Source organism: Rutilus rutilus, assembly GCF_951802725.1.
Source record: "Rutilus rutilus genome assembly, chromosome: 11".
Classification (NCBI taxonomy): Eukaryota; Metazoa; Chordata; class Actinopteri; order Cypriniformes; family Leuciscidae; genus Rutilus; species Rutilus rutilus.
Window position 1 is genome coordinate 10,011,200 of NC_140216.1, and position 23,057 is coordinate 10,034,256.

Consider the following 23,057-nt stretch of genomic DNA (forward strand, 5'->3'; position numbering starts at 1 on the left):
ACATACATACTGTAAAAAAACGTCAGTGAAAGTGAAATGCTGTGTAAAATCATCAAAATTGAGTAAAAAGTAAAACAATGAAACTTAGATTTACAGTAATCTGAAAATACTAATAATACTATTGTAAAATACTAAACCAAACTCAACTGGTACATTTAAAGTATGAAATATATTATTGTTAATTTTTTATTATTATTAATCATTGTATTATTAATTATTCTTATTAAATGTCATAAATTTGGCCCCAAATAAAGATTTCTCAAAAGTTATACTTGTTTACCACAGTGTCAGTGAAGAGCTTTAGATGAAATATGGCATGTGTTGTGCAGTGGAAAATAGGTAAATAGACCTTGCAAACATACTGTTGTTCAGCATTATTACCAATCAAATTGTAATTTTGTGCAAAAGGTGTGAAAATACTATTGTGTATTTTGAATACATGAATTAGATTTCTGACATTTCCATCACAGAATGCTATTAAACAAATACATGTTCTGATGCTTAAACTATCAGGATTGGAGCTCACTGGATAAATGGTTCTCTGAAAAAAAAGGTTTGGATACATTTTTTTATTTATTTTTTATTGCTGTTGCAGTTTGAGAAGTGTGAGGTCTCTTCTTAACTGCCCTAAATTAGTGGAAAGCATACAAGTGTCAAGGCACCAGCTGTCTCAAGCAGGGTGGACACGTGACTCCAGACAACCTTGAAAGGCATCCCACTGCCAAGGCTAATAAACCTTTTGCTTGGTCAGATGAGTAAATATTAAATCCAAAACAGGTCAGACTGCCACGGATCTGCCCTCTGGGTCTGTATGACTGGCTTACAGAAGTTAGCTTGAAGCGCAAACACACACTCTCCTTGGCCCTCTCACCGGGTTCACGTCCACTGCCACTTAAAGGACCAGTCCTGTAATTGGTTTTGTTTGAACATCCTTCTTAGCTTATGCTTAGTTATAGCCGACAGAAGAACATGACATGAGGAGATGGTTTAAGTGATCGCTCTGTCCTCATAATCTCCTCCAGTGAGACATATTAGTGAATCTCAATGCTATTCCCCTCAACAGGCATCACTGTAGCACATTGAATTGTTTTGACACATGGCCAGGAGCACATGCTATTTCAGTGAAGGGGGGATAGTGGGACTTTCAGATCAGTCCTACTCCAACTGTTAAAGACAGAAATGTCAGCATACCACACCACATATTGCACAAGGAGAACACAATGTGTTTGTTTGGTCAGCGCTTTTCCAGGAGGTGTTTTCCGTTATCAAGGACACAGTGAAGGTTGCAGCTCCAGCAGGGGTCTTCCAACACAACCTCAAGGCAATTCATAACTACATTTTGGCGAATTGATGATGAATTCATACAATCTCATTTGTACATTTTCAAATGATCTGCTTATACCCCATTGATGGTTATGTTTAGAGACGGATACATTATCAGAATATATGCAAGATATATGCAAGAAAATGCTTTTTGAAATGCCTCAACCCTTTCACGCATAGAGGTCACCACAGTGGACAGCTATTCAAAAACCATTATCTTGCATACAAATGGGTTTTGATTGCACATCAACCTCTATAGTGGAACCAGTGCATAATCCTATACATTGCAACCAAGGGGCAAGCCAATGTCGATTTTTCCCCCCTCCAAACCAAGATGGCCGACGGACAGGTTGCTCTGGAATACCCATCCATTCCTTCTATCCTAGGAGACTCTTGCAGGTAAAACAAAATGTTGTAGCATTAAGTGATATCTAATGAGTCATATCACAGTTACATTTTCCAAGTATCGTTTTTAGATTGGGAGGAAATTCTGATTAATTATCTGTCAACTAAATTGGGCATCATGCACCACTAGCTATATTTCAGCTACAATTCATACCATTACTGTCTTTAAAAAAAATACTTAATCTGCAGTAACTTTTTTGACTGTAAATAAATGTAGTTGTATTATTAGAATGTAATTTGCATTAACATCAAAAAAGTAGTGCGATTATATTCTCTAATGTACATTGCAAGTATATTACTTAAAATGCATTACTTTACTAGTTACATACAAAAAGTAATCTGATTACGGAATGGAATCAGTGAATTTCCATTGAATTGTGTATGTAAGTGTATTTATAACTAAATTGGGATTCACAAGCCTGTGAAAAATGATATATGATGGTTCAAAATGCTGTAAAATGGCTCAAATTATTTCTTTAAATAAACTTAAATATACTTAAGAGTTCAAATGGTGTTATTTATGACTAAAGACAGCTTTACAATTGATTTTGTTCAACATGATGATGTTAAAGGGCCAACATTTTTTACATTCTGTTATTACTCACCCTCATGTTCCAAACCCATAAGTCTTTTGTTCATCTTTTTAATGATATCTGAGAGCTTTCTGTCCCTCCACTGACAGCCTATGCAACTACCACTTTCAAGCCCCAGAATAATAAATAAGATAAAATAAAAAATATATATTTGTACGAAAAATATGAACCTCCAACACGCATTCTCAAGAGCACCAAGACGCATGCGTGTTGTGTTGACGAGGGCAGACGTTGTTGTAGTTGGTATTTTGATGGTAATGAAATTACGGGCATGCAAAGTTGTTGTTACATTGTTAATTAGTAGGTCATGTAATTACCAAAAATACCAATAAGTTACATAACTTAGGCTATATCGTGTGTTAGCTGGGTTGGTTATGTTTAGGGGTGGACCTTCATGCTTGCTTCGTTCTAAAAATCTTACTTTTTTTGTATAAATCACATCGTACAATTAAAACAAAATCGACACTTTACGGTTTATGGTTACTATGTTACTAAAAATAACATTTCTCTCTAATTCAAAATCGCCACTTCGTAAAATAGTTACGGTTTTCAGTGAGCTCGGTTATGTTTAGAGGTGGACCTTCATGCTTACTGTTTTCCTAAAACCCTAAATGAATCCTAAAAATACCATGTTCCTAATAATCGTCAGATATTCAAATCATTCAAATTCACTCGAAATCACCACCTCATAAAATACTTTTCTCATGAGACTGGGTTGGATCTTCCCCTTCATTTCACCGTTCAGATTACATGCTTTAGGTTAGATTACGGTGTACTTTGTCCAATGTCACTGCAACTCAAAGATAACAGATAATGATAGAGGAGGGAACCACGAGAGGGACAAAAATCTTACGTAATTATACAAAACCACTGTAACTAAACTGAATTATCAGCACACAAACAGTCTTCTGTTAGGAACCCATTCTAAGACGTATCTCCTACAGTGATACACTGAATTAAATGAAGAAACAATAGGGTATTTATGCAGACTTGCACAGCATGGCACAACAAACACGCTTGTGTGATTTTTTTCAACCGTTTTATTTCATAAATAACACTGAACAAGCATTGGTACAGCGATAAATATCCATTTACATTGCAAAATTCTCTGTATTACAAAATACAGTATGTAAAATGCACTTGTCAAAGGGGTCAAGGGGTTTCAATATAGTACCTGATGTGCCCTAATCTGAAATTACATATGTACTTTTTATTTTTTTTTAAATGTGCTGTAATCTCAGATTAAAGTTAGCCAAGAACCACGCAAGACCCCTTCACTGTTATACGCAATGTTGCATATCCCATTCTGTCATTTGAACTGGAAAAATAAGACAAAAGCACTGATACTTATCCTCAAATTGTAATTTATTTTTTGTTGCCTGTTGGATTTTTATGCAACATTTCAAATCTTTACATTTTTGCATTTTACAGTCGGATTCTGAACACACCGCAGGCAAGTGTCCTGTTTCAATGTCTTAGGCAGCAAGAGGTACAAGGCAGGTTGACATCGTAACACAAGACCAGGATTGTTGGATCTCTACAATGTAACTCAGATGGTGAGTCAGCATGTTCAGTTTTTATTTATTGCTAATATCAGAAAACAGAGGGGCTTATTCAATTTCCTCAAAAAAAAAAAAAAAAAAAAAACATTCATCCCATTTTTAAGTTAAGGAATGTGTCCATTTGTGCATCATTACACCAGCACTTTTCAAAGTAAATGTAACAACTTGTTAGAAAATCTATTAATTTGCACACACTCTATATAAGAAAAAAACAAGATGGTGTTGATCACATTGTAATAAAATTGCAATATTAATTCGAGCCCTTGTCAGCATCTCACTCAGACCCTACAGTCTAAGTAGCAGCAAAACTATGACTGGAGACATAAACACAGAGTAACAAGATGAGATCAGCCTTCGGAATGAGCAGCGCGCCAGCGTTCCACTGATTGTCAGATTATGGTGACGCTCTAGTGTTGATGCTGTAAACCAAACGGTGAGTCTCAAATGACACTGAGAATGAAGTCACTACCAACTGAGTGTAAATTTCAGTTACTAAGAAATCCATCATTGAGAGCATGTTTCTTTTCGACACAAATAAAAGCTCACAATGACAAAAATCAAGCTAAATCAAAGTCTTTTCCATGTCAATACTGGTTTACAGCATGAACGGCTGTATTTACAGTATCATTTCATGTTAAACAGCTCAACAGTATCGCAGACTATTGAGAATGAGTGAATGTAGGTGAAAAGACAAAAACAAACTAAGCACCAGGATTCCGTGAAATTCCCTGCATTGAGGGATTTCATGTTCCCAGCGTGGAAGCTGTGAGCCAAATACGTCAGTCGGTGCTCAGGAGTCTTGTTTCTAATTAGGTGAACCTCTAAGGAGGGAACGACAGACAATACTCACTCACGTAATAATATTTTGGTTGTAGTTTGCACTTTTGTCAGATATTTGTAGCCGTTCGCCTTGCACTCACAACACAGAGGGTTTGAGCTGAATTTTCACTGGTGAGCATTTTTGAGAAACAAGAAAAACGGCAAAAAGATGCATTGTAGGCAACTGTGAGCCATTTTGGCAACCCATCAGACCGATGTGACCCATGTTCTTCAGCTTCAACTTTAGCATTCATTACATAAGAATAATAATGAACATATGAAAAATGCTTCCCTTTATATATTAGTGCTGTCAAATCGATTAATCGCAATTAAACGCATCTAACAAGTGTTTGTTTACGTAATATGGGATATATATTTATATATATATATTTGTATGTGAGTGTGTGTATATACATATATATACACACACAGATATATATAATATTTATATATATTATGTAAACAAAAACTTTTGTTTAGATGCGATTAATCAATTTAACAGCAGTTATATAAATCTATAAATGTATTTTTTATATATATGTGTGTGTGTGTGTGTGTGTGTGTGTGTGTGTGTGTGTGCATGTGTATACACACACAGACATATATATTATGTAAGACATTATGTAAACAAAAACTTGTTAGATCGCGATTATTATATAAATATGTATATATATGTGTATATACACACACATAAACATTTATATAATTATACAAATACATTATACTTTCAGTATATAGAATATATTAATAAAATTGCTTTTTCCAGCTTTTCAGCATTTTGTCTCTTACATATTTAGTTGTGTAGAATCCCATATGTGCAAACTTTTGGAATTATATGATTCTAACAATGAATAAATTAACAAAAGTGATGTCATAAAATGCCAACAGCCCTATAATAAAGCATTTGGTTAAATCATACAAGAAAGAAGGCAAATCATTTCAGTCCTCTCAATATGAGAATAAGAAATCGAACATATACTGCTGAGCTAATCATGCTGTACTAAAGGTTCTTGGCAGGACAGCCTTAAATATCCAGCTAAGAAAATTTCCGGTCCTTCCATCTGTTCCTTACAAAACTGCAGTGTAGCAAAAAAGTCTTCCCAGTTGGCAAAAGCCACAATTTTATCCAGGTGGTACTAACGGACTAATTTTTTTTTTCTTACTCTACACATAACATGGAAAAAAAACAAACAATCCATTAAGCAATACCTTTAGATTAACTCAGAAAAGTATATAAAGAAATTCAACAATTCTTCATTTTTACCAAATAACGGTATATATTTATAAAAACAAAAGAGCAAACATCTGAAGCATATTAACCTGATATATTAGTTGGGCCCTCTGTAATATCTAACTACAATTCTATAACATTCTCTTTAATTAATTAACCCATTTCATGCTTTAGACCTCCTATAAAGTTATAATTTCTATTAGCATTAAAAAAAAGAACTTTAAAAAGAAAACGTACCTCAAAAACATCTCAAGTCAATTTCATAAACTTCTCAGTTAATACTGGCCCAGGGTCCCAATCTTTGGGCAACGTTTCCATCAGATCTGATGGTCAGCTCTTCTCATCTCTGTTTGATGGTCCGGTACCGCTCCGCAGTCAGACCACCTTCATCATCACTAGAACAGCTGTCTGGGACGGTAGCAGCTCCCAAGACTCCCTGACGCAGCCAGGGAATTCCCCTCTGACGGATCTCCTCTCGTCCAGTCAGGGCAATGCAACTGGATGGAGGGTTAAAATGTTCATCATCAATAAAAAGGTTGATCAGACAACGTTGATCCCCCCGCCCGCCACAGCCCGTTTGCTGCAATAGGTCGAGCCGCTGTGGTTGGTCGCTCCGCCATTCATGTACGACGTCTTCAGCTCCATCTGGCAGGCGGCGATGGCGGCATTCAGTTCCACTTGTGCTCGATGTACAACGTAAAACATCAGGCCTATGCTGATGAAGATCTGATGAGAGGAACAGAGAGAGTGAGTCACCGGGAGGATCTGCTGACTGAGCTGGATGACGGTTGATACAAAGATCCAGATGATGTGACTTATTCAGTGCGGTTGTAAATTTAAGCCAAATGTCCTTGGCTGATATATCAGAACAGTCTGTTTCGGTCAAGAATCCATTATTGGCATCTAACTTTACTACACACAAGAGCAAATGCAAAATGCGTACACATTTTTGGCTAAAGCTCTGCCAATGACCATATATAATTATGGTTTACTACAGGTTCCACAAGAATGATCCCTACAATCTAGACTAGACATAAATATTTCATTTGCTTATGAGTTTATATATCCATTGCAGAATCTGTAAAATGTTTAGCATTTAAAAAATATATCTATTAAAATATTAAAAAAAATATAATTTTAGTCCAGGAGAAGACAGACAACAAGTATGTTCTACAACATGATATAATTTAAATGAAACGGAAAGTATGTGCACACACTTGAATAATCCTAATATTGTTACATTCTCAAGCATCAATGACTGTTTGTAGTCTTTTGTGATAGTTGTCCATTAGTTCCTCAACTGAAAATCTGAAACTAAACATCACTGCTCATACCAGTGAATTCTGAGATTTACAAAATGCAGAGCATGATGGGAAACTAAAGAACATGGGCAGCTTCGACTGTGTGCTATGGATATTGTTGCCTCTTTTACATTAATAAACAGGAAGAATGTCAGTGTCGCAACCTGCATTGTAAGTGCAATATAAATAAACGTGGCTGAAAAATCGCTTGTGATGCTCCTCATTTGCAAGTCACTTTGAATAAACATGCCTGTTAAATAAATAAAATGTAAATAAGAATCTGCATCCAGTGTTGACAGTATCACTATTGTCTTTTGCCATGTCGTGTCACGCTACTCGCGTCCTGTGAAGACTACAGACTACTGTGTAGGTGCAAGGCTATGTAAGCTATAAAAATAGATAAAACGTGTTAAAATAATGTACAAAGATTATTCAGTTAATGTTTTGTCATGTGGAACAATTCGAGGCAGTGCAAAAAATTACTTTTACTTTTAACACATATAAACTTTAATAATATGCTGAATATTCTGCAAGTAGTATGTAAACATATGAGCCCAACTGTATATCCAGGGTCTTTGCTGATTTTATTTCAAACAGTTGTTTTTGAAGGCTTACCTGTAGACTGAACACAAAGTATCCACTGACGCTCTGTTCTGCGATCACGTCCTCCATTGTGCGCAGGGTGGTGCCCAGATAGGAGTTAAGGAGTTGTGTTGGGAGAAGTCCCACTGAGGAAGCCACTAAATAATTTGGCAAGGACACATCTGTGATCTGTCAAAGAGAGCGACAACTATATTTGGTCATGGTGTTGGTCAAGATTAATCACAGTGTTTTCACTGCCTGCAAGAATGTGTCATCAGCCTTGTTTAGCCCCGTTCTTCACAGGTTAAAGGAACACGCCGACTTTTTGGGACTTTAGCTTATTCACTGTATCCCCCAGAGTTAGGTAAGTCCATACATACCCTTTTCATCTCCGTGCGTGTCGTAACTCTGTCTGACGCACCCACCGCTAGCCTAGCTTAGCACAAAGACTGGAGGTAAACGGCTCCAGCTAGCATACTGTTCCCAATAAGTGACAAAATAACACCAACGTTTTCCTATTTACATGTTGTGATTTGTATAGTCACAGCGTGTACAAATAACAAGGTCACATGAGACAGCCATCTTCTAATCGTATACATACTGGGAACTATATTCTCAGAAGGCGAAACACTGCAACTTCTGCGGAGTGATTTACTCCAACTCTGAGCGAACTCTCTGCTCCTCACCACGGGCTTCTCAGGTGCTGCGATCAAATCACTCCGCAGAAGTAGCAGTGCTTCGCCTTTATTCAAAATGTTGGCCTAATTTTGTCACTTATTGGGAGCAGTATGCTAGCTGGAGCCATTTACTTCCAGTCTTTGTGCTAAGCTAGGCTAGCAGCGGGTCAGACAGAGTTACGGCACGCACGGAGATGAAAATGGTATGTATGGACTTATCTAATTCTGGGGGATACGGCGAATAAACTAAAGTCCCAAAAAGTCTGCGTGTTCCTTTAACTGGACTTTTTCAGCAATCTCTAAAGCAATAATAAAAAATAAAAAAAACGTTTTTCTGCTGTTTAGATCACTTTAAACAAAAAAATCGATATTGTTTTCTATATAATCATGTATTGTAGGGATGCATGATATATCGGCCACCATATCGGTATTGGCCGATATATGTTCGTTTTTAATGTTATCGTTACCGGCCTAAAAGGATTATTTCCTTCAGCTGAGACACTTCAGATGTGCAGTTTGCCATGATGGTTTTGAATTGCTTGAAATATGATTGGAATCAATAAAAAAAAAGGGAAATATGGTTAAGTGCAACATGCACAGCACAAGTCTGTCATATAGGCTACATAAAATTATAATGAGAACATTTTAATTGTGTGCTTAGGACAGGGCTTTTAATGGTGAGCCATTTGTTTCAATAACAATTTAAAATTGTTTTTAAATAGGGCTTTTTAAATAGGGCTTAAGTAGGGCTTTCAATAATTATATAAAAATTTGGATTTAGATTTATCGGCCAATATATCGGTTATCAGCTTTCAAATATAAAGAATCGGTATCTGCCAAAACGTTCATATCGGTACATCCCTGATATGTTAATATGCTAGCAATTGTTCATTCAATTTTAAACTCCTTTAATAAACACAATGTAATGCACAGATTTTCACAGCAACACCAGTAGGACATTTTACTGGTTGTACTACATTGCTCTAATGCTTTGAAGAAAGAGCAAAAAAACAAATATTTAAGCAGCGCTTCTGCCCTGTTCCAAATCTGATAGTCTCTATGCAAACACACCCCACATAAACACATTAAAGGTTAGCGTAACTGAATTGCATCACCTGCTGTGTGCGAGTTATTAAAGAAGGCACAAACCTGTATCTCCAGTCCTAAACTATTAAACATGACATCAAACCCATGCATTTTTGTTCATAAATAGACTGCAGAAGATGCAGGCAGTGTTGGATTTGGGTTGCGTCAACCTATGAATATTCATGAACAAGGTAAAATGATGCATTCCTGTTCTTAGAAGTGACTTCATTATAAATGGCCATGAGGCAACATTTTAAGTATGCACTATGCAGACGCATGCATTGTGTTGGGTTACCTACATAACACATCACATTCTGCTTCAGCAGAAAATGCAGGGCACATTGAAATATAGCCCCGTCTTCTATAGGACGTGCTTACTGAGTGTGTGCGAAACATAATTCCAGTGTGACCTGTTTGGTACCGACATACATCATACCCTTGGGCTGTGATCCCTCTGTTACGTAAAAAAATAAAGGCGAAATAAAACCAATTAGCCTAACACAATTAGAGTCACTGGCACTTATAGAGAGCCTGATGTTCACTCGCTTTCCAACTGGTGCAAATTGAATATCATCCTCACTGATTTTACAAAGGAGGACAATGGGTAAAGGCAGGCTACTGGAGCAAGAGTACTGACTCACGTTATCAGGTTCAATTCTAAGTAAAAGCAAACCCAGAACTAAACAGCGATTAAGATGAGTGCTTGATCATTACAGTGTCCTTTAAAAAGAACAGAGACTTGTGTTTGCTTCAAGAGCAATGACACTCTACTAGCGTAATGTAGGTTACTTCTGACTCAGATGTAATGTCTAAATAGGGCTGCGCGATTATGACAAATCTTTTTCTTTTTCGTACAGGGCAATTGCATGTATATAATCTTTATGTATGCATCTAAAACAATGTTATATGAACAAGTTTTTATAGTTAACATGGGTTTTTTTATGGTGTACACATTTTATGGTTTCAGTTTTAGTTAATAATAACCCTGCCCTTATCTAAAACAAGCTGAGAAGTGTGTTTATGAATTTATTGGGGGTTTTTACATCGGTAAATCAACTTTGTCCTCGTCCTCTTAAGCGCTAAAAAATAACAGTTCTTAATTGGCATTGATGGTTCTATGAAGAACCTTAGACATCCATTGAACCTAAAAGGTTCTTTATAATGGAAAACAGTTATTCAGAATCAGATTATTAAAATGTTCTTCACACTAAGGAAAAATGGTTATTATAAAGAACTGATCGCTGAAAGGTTCTTTGGGGAAACAAACAATAATGGTTCTTCTATGACCCCCCCTTTTGAACCATTATTTTTATAGTCCAATTTTTTTCCGCCGATTGAACATGCTGAATAGGAGTTAGAATGTCTGAGAAGTGACGTGCTGTAAACTGGTGACTGTCTGTGCGGTGTGAATTGGCCTTAAAAGTGGAGCTGCATGAAATCAAACTTGTAATTATACACAGTAAGCAGACAGCACAATACTAGACTATTTTGATGCAACAAGAGCAGACGTAAATTGAATATTGTAACTGACAAAATTTACAATTCTTTAATTGTAGTTGTAACTAATTTAGATTATTTTCAATTAATTGTGCAGCCCTATACTTGTAAATAGAAAACCCCCCAGCTCTGTTTAACATTGTGCTTGCTAAAATGATGCAAACTCCAACTGTAAGCAGGTGTTCAATGTTCATTTCCAAGAAACCAAGATATAATCAGTCAATCACTGTCAGACTTTCAAGCAGAAGGGGTGTAAATCAATCAATCTTGTAAAGACATCTGCTCATAATCATAAAAAAAAAACGTCAAAGGAGCAAAACATTGACCTATGAATCATCCAGTGAATAAATTATGCAAACAGTACAAATAATAGTCAAACATGTTACACAATGGCAGGCTGCTGGTCCACGTTCATATCACAAACCAAACCAGCCTTAATGCCTGAGAAAATCTAAGTACATCTCAAATCTAATTTGAGCAATTGTAATCTTTCTTTGTATTAAAATGAAACGTATGGGTAAACAGAACAAGATACAGCTCTTTGAAAAGTCCAAGCATGAGCATATTTTATGGGACTACACTAAATATGATTTAAATACCTTACATAAAACACGATTGTCATTAAAATCCCATTTAAGAGCCCATGTGTAATTTTATTTTTTGTAAATTATTTATTTAAATGTTGCTGACTGTACATTTTTGTGTCATTATGTATTTAACAAAAGGGTTCAAGAAACTGGGTGTAATAATTCAATTCTGAGTAAGGCTGAAAAAATGCTGCTAGACACTGCAGAAGTTGTGCATCACTGTTCTTTACGGTCCTCTGTCATTGTTAAAGGTTGCAGATTCTTTCTCATATGTCAGCTAATTAAAAGTGTATTATATTGGTAGTGCAGAGCGTCTAAAGGTAACATATTTCAACGTACACAGAGTCCTGTTTTTACCCTTGATCCCGCGTGAAGAGCAGCTATGTTTGATTTAAATCCGGCTCAGAGCAGGAGGTCTTAATTGTTTAATTCCGGCAAAGCTGGATAAAGCCACCTGGATGCTCCTTAAAGATTAACAGCCACCTCAATGCAATTATTCAGAGACCTCCATGTTGTATAAACAGTTTTACTAATAAAAAAACCTCATAACAATAAAATGTACAGGTACTAATGTATATGTAACAGTTATGTCCTCAATATTGAGTGACCGTCATGAGACTGATATGAATATTATTTCACTCTTTGTTTCTTTTGGCTTGTCTGTGTTCGTGGCATACAGACTTTGTGAGCACGGATGTTGGGAAAGTTGTATGTTTTGCTCCGGCCTGAAAGTCTATGTTTTGCGCTTTTTTTGCTTCATATAATGTAATGTAAATCCCAGAATGGATTTCAAGCGGAATGATTACGGAATTATTTGAGAGGAGAGGGGAACCATCTATCACACTACTCATATATGCTGATACAGACCAGCTTTTTAAAGGGATAGTTCACGCAAAAATTAAAATTCCGTCATTAATTACTCGCCCTCATGTCGTTCAAACCCGTAATACTTTCGTTCATCTTCGGAACACAAATAAAGACATTTTTGATGAAATCCGAGAGCTTTCTGTCCCTTTATTGACAGCTACGCAACTGACATTTTGACGCTTCAAAAAGTTCATAAGGAGATTGTTAAACTAATCCATTTGTATTGAGCGGTTTAGTCCAAACTGTTTGAAGAGACACAATCGCATTATATGATGAACAGATTGAACTCACATCCATCAACTCACACATCAGAAGCTCAAGCATGTTCTCTTGATGTGTGAGAACCAATGAGGTTCATTCTCGTGTTACGCAGCACGTTTGAGCTTCTGCAACAACCAATGAGGTTTGTTCTCGCACATCGCTCTGTTGAGCTTCTGTTTATGTTCGCTGATCAATGTTTATGTGAATAAAAGTCTAAATTCAATCTGTTCATCATATAAAGTGACCAAGTCTCTTTAGAAAATTTGGACTAAACCGCTCAATGCATGTTTCATAATTATAGATTTATGATCTCTTGCAATTTAGCAAGACTGTAATCCTGATGCACTCGTGCAATACTGGGTTATTATCGTCAACTAAAACTTAAAACCATAAACAAATTTGTTACTTGGAACAAAATAAGCATGACCTGACATAAAATGAGAAACCTTAAGCATATTTTATTCCAGCTAGTTGCCAAGGCAACATCTAATTTTCGTTTAGTTTAACTTAAAATAAAACAACCTTAATAATAATAATGAATAAATAAAAAAAACTATAAAGACATCTTTTTTAAAAAATGACTTTCAAATTGAAGTGAACAAAATCTAATTAAAATATGAATAAATAGGCTACTACAACAGAATATCAATGATAATATAATAAATAGCCTAACACTGGTGAGATATTGCTCAAATGAAAACATTTGTTAATGCCTTGTTAAAAAATTAGCTTAATAACATTATTAGCAAGAATGTCAAAAACAGACTTACCGAGAAGACCGCGTTCTGGAGACCGAAAGGAATCGGAGTGAGTCTCGCTAAGGCCACAACTTTGAGTCCACTTCCCCCCTCCACCACCCGAATAACAGCACTCAGCTGTTCACTGCTCCCGATCTTACTCAGAACCCAGTTCGTCAGCAATCGCTTGCACACCACATGAGCTATGAAAGTCCCGATCAAAACCCCAACCATCACCAGTCCCATCCCCAACACAAACCCATATAAATACCCCGCGGCCACGTTCAGCACGATATAACCCCAGCCGCAGGGGAAAGACACCGTGATCAAGCCGATAATGAACAGCAAGGCTCCCACAAAACTGTCCAAACTCTCCACCCACAGCAAGACATCCTTCAGGTACTGGCGCACGAGCGCTACCGATGAGAAGCACACAGCTGTCAGGATGCACGCCAACAGGGCACTTTTAAAGCAACAGGTGGTAATGCAACACGGATGCCTGAACTCGGGGGTGAAGGGCGCACCGGTCTCGGCCAGTCCCGCGGGCTCTGCCTCCGATTTCCCGCCGTTGGCTCTCTCGTCAAAGACGTTACAGATCAAGATGTCGATCTTGTCGCAGTCCAGTGAGTCAGGGGTCTTTTGCAGCCAGCGGCTGAGCTGAATGTGTCCTTTACCCGCGGCGTGCTTCAGGGCTTTCAGCACACCCTGCACTGACCCTGAGCTCCACATATTCATGCCTTCTTCATATGACTTCACTCGATTGATTGATTGGACGTCCAGTCCAAAATATTGACCCTTGGATTTACACGTTGCCAAATCCCGGGGATCCTCAGACAAAGGGATCAGCAATCAATTCCCTTGATAGTGAGGAATTGTCCCGAAAAGTCCAGTAGTGTATATAGTAATTTATCTGGGGAAAACTGATGTGGAGTTGTACCACTTCAAGGACTCAAGATGCAAATGTGTATGCTGTCGTTCACTTATGAACGCCATACTCTCCTTCCCAACATCAGAGGAATGAAATCCCTCCAGGCGTGTTCAGATCGCTGCTGTCATCGCGTCTGACGGATAAATCACACACACGCGTCGCTCAACTTTCCCGACTCCAGGCACAGCTCACTGCAGTCTGCAGCAACGTTACTCCCAACCAGGCTCCGGTCCAAAGTCCCGCCGCTCACCCAGCTCAACATGTCACATCTCTTGGCCCGAATAACACCGATTATAAAAGTCGCGGATAGACGGTCGTTGCGTTTGCCAGACGAGTTGTTTTATTACTTGTGTTCTGCGAGCTCTTGCCCACCTCAGCAACGGATGTTTACGCCGAGCGTTATTCATGCCACTGTTTGTTTCCCAGTATTCTGTGCGAGGTCGTCACGTGATATTATCTGCCCGTCACTGTAAGTATCGCGATAACAAACAGCTCTCCGATTGCCCTGAAAATCAGTGCTGGTGTACATTAACTAATGGGAATATATAGGTCAGATGATCGTTAAATCCACTGTCTATGGTTAAATCCAATATACATAAATTTACTAGTCTAGTAAAAGCACCGCTTTTGAGTGTTGACGAGTAAAACACACCTTGCACAGTTTCTATTCTGTTATATGTCTCTGTTTTTATTGTTCTTAGAGCCCGGGAATTTTTTTTTTTTTTGGGTGGATCCCCCTCCGATTTCACTTCCCAGCTGTGTGGAAGCCAATTTCTGCCTCATAAAAAAATAATAATTATGAAATACTGAGATATTCAATTTGACATGAAAAGTCAGAATTATTACATGCTGCTTTTTATTTTTTATCTATAAAATTCTACTTTTCATAATGAAAATAAAAATGTAAATAATCTCAACTAATTTGATGACATCTAATTTCGACATATCTAATTTTGACTTCATCATTTATACTTTTTATCTCAAAATGATGACTTTGCATGTCATATCTATTATTATGTGGTGGAGTAAGTTCAGTACAAACTGACTTGACTTAACACACAAATTTCATTCAAACTTTAATTTGCAGATAATTTCATTACTAAGTCTCTCTCTCTCTCTCTCTCTCTCTCTCTCTATCTCTCTCTCTCTCTGTGTGTAGGCTATATGGTGTATATATATGTGTGTGTATCTATCTATCTATCTATCTATCTATCTATCTATCTATCTATCTATCTATCTATATAGGCTATATATCTTTATTTATTGATGAATTTGATCATATCATAAATTTAGTCCAAACCGGCTTAACTCAAACATTATTTTGCATATAATTACAGCATTTGTTTTGGTATGTTGGCATAATTAGTTTCTAGCTTTTATAAATGTTACACTTTTTAAGAAACTTTTTAAGAAATTAAAGTTTGAGAATCTCCCATTGACATTCATTGATAGAATATTCAGCCTTCACAAAGCCGCAGTACGTGTTGATTCTCGTGCTCAACCGATTCTCATGACAACAGCAAAGCTGCTCTGATGTAACATTACATTTGCATAATCAAAGTCAAAGCTTTTTAAATTTCAATTCTGCCTACCACTACTTTTCCTTCGGCAAATACAAATCTAGTGTGGTTTGTAAATCCACTGAAGCACAATATAATAATAGTTTGACAAATCTGACTTTGGTAAGATGGTAAAATGTAATAATTGCCCCTAAAATAGCTAGTTAAAGGCCTCCGGTCTTATCATTGCAGATGAGTGATATTTGACACACTTTACCTTTAGAACAGACTCTGCCCTTCTTGGAATTCTGTCACACAAGCCCGTAGCTTTGTATATTTCACAATTATGACGATAAGTGTCTGGATCTCTGCCAAATAAAGGTGGTGCCTCTTTTGTATGGACCATGACAGTACAAAGACGAATAGATTTTGTGAGTGGAAGGTTATGAAGGCATTGGACTTTAAACTGATTTTCAGGAAATCAATTTTGAATTTATGGGAATATTATCAGACTGGTCTGGAGTATGAGAATGACTTGAGAGTAGGGTTTGCATCATAGCCATTAATTCAGGTATTACCACATTGAGGAATCATCAGACCTGTCTTCCATGTCATGGATCCTTTGTGATTTTAGACATTGAAGGTAACATTTGGCTTTGTCCGTAACTAAACAGATAAATGTTGTAAACTGACTCATCCGGCCACACTACATTCATGCACACTCTGCTCAAGGGTAATGAATTGTTCCCTTTACAACAGATCATGGATACAATGGCCTTGGTCAAGGGGTTTCTTAATGGCAGCTTAGTTCTAAACCACATTGTCCTTTAATGTGGCTGCATGGGTCACTGAGTTTATTTAATTCGGTATAGTTTTTTTTTTGTGGGTGTGTTTTTGTGTGATTTAGCAGTTGTCCCATTAGTGAGCTTAAACTAGTTATTGCTACCAAACTAATGTCATTTAACATTTATTGAATTTTTAATGCACTTAAAAATAAAGGATATTTATTGCCATTTTCCCTGAAGAACTTCTAACATCCATGGATCCTTTCCACTGAATAGAAGGTTATTTAGATATGTTTCTAAAGATATGTAGATATGGTTCTTTAGATAATTCGATTTTTAAAATGTTCTTCACACTATGAAAAAAATGGTTTACCCCAAAATGTTTATTATATGGCATCGCTATGAAAAAAAAAAAAAGGACTAGTCTTGGGACCTTTTTTTTAAAGAGTATTATCAGTGATCATCTCTGATGCATTTAAAAATGTAAAGGTTGCTATTAAAAACAAAAACAAAAAAAAACAATGTCAGCTAAAAGCTTGCGACATGTTTTGTCCAGTGTCTCAAGAATCGGTTTATTTTTATCTAAATAGGTTAAACTTCTTTTAACATGACGTTTCCGATTTTGGCATGTTTTACCACAAGATGTCGCTGCTGTTTCACCTTCAATTCACTAAAATTCACTAGATGTGTGTGTCTCATGGCAAGGAGCTGCCATCTGTTATCTTGGCTAAAAGTGAATTTTACAAAGTTTGAACTGTTGTATTCTCACAGAAATCGTTTTTACATGATTTTTAGATGGGAAGGTATGGAGAACTTCTCAAATGATTAAAAGTGAATAGTGTGCATGGTGTGAACATTATCCTTAAAGGGATAGTTCACCCAGAAATGAAAATTCTGTCTTTAATTACTTGCCCTCATGTTGTTCCAGACCCGTAAGACTTTCGTTCATCTTCGGAACACAAATGAAGATCTTTTTGATGAAATCTGAGAGCTTTCTATCCCTCCATTGACAGGAACGCAACTACTACTTTGATGCTTCAAAAAGCTCATGAAGAGATTGTAAAACTAATCCATGAATTGAGCGGTTTGGTCCAAATTTTTGAAGAGACTCGATGATCAACAGATTGAATTTAGACTTTTATTCACATATAAATATTGATCAGCGAACATAAACAGAAGCTCAACAGAACCTGCTTGAGAACAAACCTCATTGGTTCTTGCGGAAGCTCAAACGTGCTGCGTAACACGAGAATGAACCTCATTGGTTCTCACACGTCAAACATGCTTGAGCTTCCGTTTATCATAACTGATGTGTGAGGTGATGAATGTTTATGTGAATAAAAGCCTAAATTCAATCTGTTCATCAGCAATCATGTATCTTCTGTAAATTTTTGACTAAACCGCTCAATTCATATGAATTAGTTTTATGATCTCTTTATGAACTTTTTGAAGCAAGTAAATGCGTAGCTGTCAATGGAGGGACAGAAAGGTTCCAAAAGGACTTATGGGTTTGGAACGACTTGAGGGCGAGTAATTAATGACAGAATTCTCATTTTGAGGTGGACTAACTCTTTAATGCCAAAATGTATTTGAAATTACTGTGCTCCGATCACTTAAAGGAATAGTTCACAAATATAAAATGATAACATTATGTAATAACTGGGGAAGTAATAACGTTTCTTACTTTTATTAATTTTTTTGTTTTGAAATCTTCCAACACTATTCATTTCATTCCACAGAAAAGAACAAGAACATTTGTTCAGAATTTCTCTACTTGCATTCCTGAGTAAAGTAAGTCTTAAAGATTTGAAACGACATGAGGGGATAAATGATGACAAAATGTTCATTGTCGCTGTAAACTAAATGCCTTTAAATGTAATTCTCCTGTAACACTAATAACACGTATGAACTTGATCGCGTAGTTTTCCATTATATTATATCTATTTGCATCACAACAAACATGAAAAAATGCATCGTAAAAATGCATGGTGAGAGAGTAATAAAATAGTTTATGCCCGCTGAGACAGGTAGAGAGTAATGACTAGCGTGATAACACACCACAAAGCGAATGTCATTCATTGGTGCGTGTGTCACAGCATCAGGAGACCTGTGGCTCATCACTGGAGTACAGCGGGAGATTCCTTTCACGCGCATTACAGTACACACTGCGGAACGCGCGATTCTTCTCTCTGCACGCGCACTTGTTTGGATTAATTAAGCGTTATTGTAGCTGAAAGTTAGATAATTATTTATCACGAGGAGTCACTATGGATTGCTCTGAAGAGGTGCAGTCACTGTCAGATGAAGCCAGCACTCCCATCGAGTTAAAGAAAGGAATGTCAATATTTTTGGATGTGAGTATTTTTTTTAAATATTGTCTGATTGTAATACGGAATTAATGTGCTGAACGATAAAATGAAAACGGAGACGTAAAATAACCTGTTGATGGATCCACAGTGCCAGGGGTTTGTGTTGAGTCCACTCGCAGATTGATTGACCTTTCATTTTAGCAGACTTAATTTACCTACTAAAGGTTCCCCAGTTTTTGTTTATCTGCTTAATATTAGTTAATAACATAAATTAATCGATTGTTACATGGATAAGTTAAATTTTCTTCAGTACTTGAGTGTTGAGTCTCGATTGCTGCATCAATCATATGGTAGGGTCCGATTTTGGCGTAAACAACATGAAAGCATGGATCCATCCTGCCTGGTATCAACGGTTCAGGCTAGTGCTGGTGGTGTAATGGCATGGAGGATATTTTCTTGCCACACTTTTTACCACACCTTAGTACACCACAGCCTGCCTGAGCTGACCACTCATCCCTATATGACCACAGTGTACCCATCTTCTGATGGCTACTTCCAGTAGGATAATGTGCCATGTCACAAAGCTCAAATCATCTTGGTTTCTTGAACATGAAAATGACTTCACTACACTCAAATGACCTCCACAGTCACCAGATCTCAATCCAATAGAGCACCTTTGGGAACCGGTGGAACGGGGAGATTCACATCATGGATGTGAAATTGACAAATCTGCGGCAACTGCGTGATGCGTTCATGTCAATATATATATAGGCTAGCAAGGTGCAATTCTAAACTGTTTCGGATTTGAGTTAGTATAAACTGATTCTGAAGTGTCCAGGTCATGTGAGACTGGCATCCTTCATAGATAGATATAGATATTCATAGGCTTATGTGATGCACTGTGCTCAGAGCACTCATTACTCATTGTATTTTTGATATTTACAGTTATTATGCATATTGTTAATTTGTTTATTCACATGAACATTTAGTTATTAAATAGTCTCTTTTCTGCTCTATAATGTAGATCTTCTTTAACCACAAAGACATGTAGCACACTTTGAGTTGCTAATTAAATTGTAGTATGCTGTCTAAAGAGCTTCCCCAGGGACGTGAGGTGTGTTTTGTTAATTATCATTCTGGAATAAGGAAGCACCGGTCCCTGACAAATTGGTGGCATAGTTTTATCACTCCTCTAAGGAGGAAGCTAAATTCAGCATCGTCTTGGCATGCCTATAGCAGAGGACCATATTTAGAGTGTGAATATTCTTGCTGTGAATTGGGACTTTATTTAACAGACTGCTACAGTGCGCCTGGGTGTTCAAATTCAACATAGCCATCATCACTTTTTCTTTCATCTCTGCTCTTTTTAGGACTCGACCTAAATAATTTACAGTGCTAGAGTCCCTTTATATGATCAACGCAACGCAGCATGATTTCTCCTGGCTGTGAACTGATAATGCCCTGTTTACTTTCAGATACTGAGAAGAGCTGACAAAAATGGTAAGGCATTGCCCTTTCTTTCTTTTGTTGTTCACCTGCATAATAAACTGTTTATTATAGACTACATTACCCCATGCCTCCATATGTTTGAGTGGTTGTCCATTCCCAGCCTATGCTGTTGCTCTGTTGTCATGGAAACACTAGACTGTCCATACATTTCCTAATGATAGTCATTATTTTAGTAGAGCAATACCAAACAAATGTCACTGTGCTCCTCCCCTCCTATAGTTCAGATTGATACTTTTCTGAAGTTCAGTTTAGCATTGGAATAATTCAACTCAGTTACTTTTCTTTAGCATCACTGTAAAAAAATATTTGCTGGTTTAACTTAAGTAAGTAATCTGGTTGCCTTAATATTTTGTGAAACACTTTGGTGATCCAACTAATATTTTGTTCATTTAAAGATAACTGCATGATATTAAAATGTTCTTAAAAGAAACCATTATTGTAAGTTTATGTATGAGAATTGTAAATTATGTTTGAGAAATCTGTCTCTGTTACAACACATACTTGGATTCTATCATGTCAGTCAATGTAATTTTAATGCACAATATGTCAGTCACAAGGATTTTTGCTGATCTTTTTCCCTCTTCCTCATACTGTGTTCGTTTTGAGGTTCCTTTACTGCATTTTATATTGTGTATACTAGTAGGTGTATAGCACACACCACATGTGCAGCAGTACATTTATTCTATTTTGAGTATAGCCTGCCGTGACTCACCTGTCACTGTTTGTTTAAAAACCTCTGGGCGTCTGTACCAACTAACACGACCCCTCAGTTCTGTCGCAAACATTATCTTGTGGCGTCTGTGTGCATGTTTTTCCCCAAACACCTGCGATCTGATGTCCATGAGCTAAATTGTCATATTCTGAAGGATGATGAACTTTACTTTCTTTCTAATTTATAGATTCAACTCTGTCTTTATTAAATCTGAAATGCTTTATGAGTTATACTTTGTTTTTCAAGGCACATTTTTAACCACATTTTCCTCTCAAAAGATGATGGGAAGCTGTCCTTTGACGAGTTCAAGGCTTATTTCTCAGATGGTGTTCTGTCAGGAGATGAATTAAAGGAGCTTTTCCATACAATTGACACTCATAACACAGAGTAAGTATTGCTGTTTGTTATTCACATACACCTGACAATAAATCTAATTGCTGGAACTGTTGTGTGGGTACTGCCACATGTCTCAGACAATCATATAGCAGGAATCTAATTGTTTTGACTATAAAAATACATGTGTGCTAGGACCGTGTTGTAGTTGAGACCAGCTCATTTGAGTCAGAGTCCAGGCGAAGACATGGTTTACCTGCTGTGTGTAACAACTTAGCCTAGTTACGATGTAAAGGGGCACTAAGTTACAACTTATGCATTACTAAATATGTTTGTGTCGCACCATTAAACTTAGTTTAATGTAACTCTACGTGTTAACTAAATGTTTAAAGATGCCTCTGACCAAGAAATAATGTTTGGAATAAAACAGTAAATTGAGTGAATTGCATGAATATAAGCTCTTGTTTTAAAAACTTCCATTCTTTAGACATGTATGATGTTGATACTTAGTCCCAAGTCGCCTTTGTCTCTGCTGGTTCAACCCAGTCCCTAGTCGTCCTCGTCTCTGCCAGTCCTCCACTTGTATCGTCCAGCTCCTCGGCTCCCCTTCCTCTGATTGCCCAGCGATATGGCTCCGCCTGGGACATCCCGGCCCCCAGCTCCACCTTGGTGCACAGATTCCCTGGCTCTGCCTCGGGTCTCCGAGCTCATTACTCCACCACGGCCCATCAGCATGTCGGCTCCACTAAGGCTCCCTCGTCCCTTTGGTTACGCCTTGGTCAGTCGCTCAGCCTCCACCACGGACTTCTGGGCCACCGGCTGTGCCTCGTCCCTCCACCCCTTTGGTTTTGGTCGAGCTCCTCCTTCCCTCCGGCTCCTCCTCAGTCCGCACTCGCACTTGCTCCGCCTCAGTCCTCTGGCACCCTGGCTCCACCACGGCCACTCGTCACTGCGGCTCCGTTTGGCCTTCTGGTCTTCCAGTGTCGCCTGTTCTCTGGCCATTCCTCCCTCCATCGGTTCCACCATGTGTCATCCTCCTCCTGGCTCCTATCTGGCTAGCTCTAAGTACTCTTACTCCACTAGTGCCCCCATGGTCCCCGTGGTCTTGTACCCCGGCGGCTCCCCCATGGTCTCTTCCAGTGGCGGCTCTCCCTTGGTCTCTTCTGTTGCTGGCCTCGCCACTTACTCCACCAAGACACCCACCCTCCCTCCGCTTATGTTGTTCCTCTCATGGTGCCTACCAGGAGAGGGGGTAATGTCACATTCAGTTCAGTTTTGGTTTCAGTTTTATTTTTTTGTATTTCTTCCTTCGTTTCATTTGTTGTTATAGTTACTCAATGTTTGGTTGATTACATCTACCTGCTCCTTGTTTAGATGATCAGTTTGGCTGTATATTGCCCTCAGTTTGTTCTGTTCTTCAATGTTGCTTGTGTTTAGTAGCACACATTTTTAGG

At 37.7% G+C, this 23,057-nt stretch overlaps 2 protein-coding genes across 2 annotated transcripts in view; one reads left to right on the forward strand and one right to left on the reverse strand.

Moving 5' to 3' along the window:
• Positions 1 to 5,964: 5,964 nt before the first annotated feature.
• On the reverse strand, positions 5,965 to 14,880 carry tmem64 (transmembrane protein 64). The gene is made up of 3 exons (XM_084423688.1): positions 13,562 to 14,880; positions 7,850 to 8,005; positions 5,965 to 6,659 (listed from the first exon to the last, which is right to left on the reverse strand). The coding sequence occupies exons 1-3, from the start codon at positions 14,261 to 14,263 to the stop codon at positions 6,474 to 6,476; spliced, it is 1,044 nt and encodes a 347-aa protein (XP_084279814.1). The 5' UTR covers positions 14,264 to 14,880; the 3' UTR covers positions 5,965 to 6,473.
• A 3,919-nt stretch (positions 14,881 to 18,799) lies between these two features.
• necab1 (N-terminal EF-hand calcium binding protein 1) overlaps positions 18,800 to 23,057 on the forward strand; it is a 41,188-nt gene continuing 36,930 nt past the window's right edge. The window contains exons 1-3 of the mRNA XM_084424704.1: positions 18,800 to 19,094; positions 20,525 to 20,549; positions 21,549 to 21,657. Of these exons, the coding sequence (XP_084280830.1) occupies positions 19,008 to 19,094; positions 20,525 to 20,549; positions 21,549 to 21,657 (221 nt within the window). The 5' untranslated portion in view covers positions 18,800 to 19,007. The remainder of the gene's footprint in view (positions 19,095 to 20,524; positions 20,550 to 21,548; positions 21,658 to 23,057) is intronic.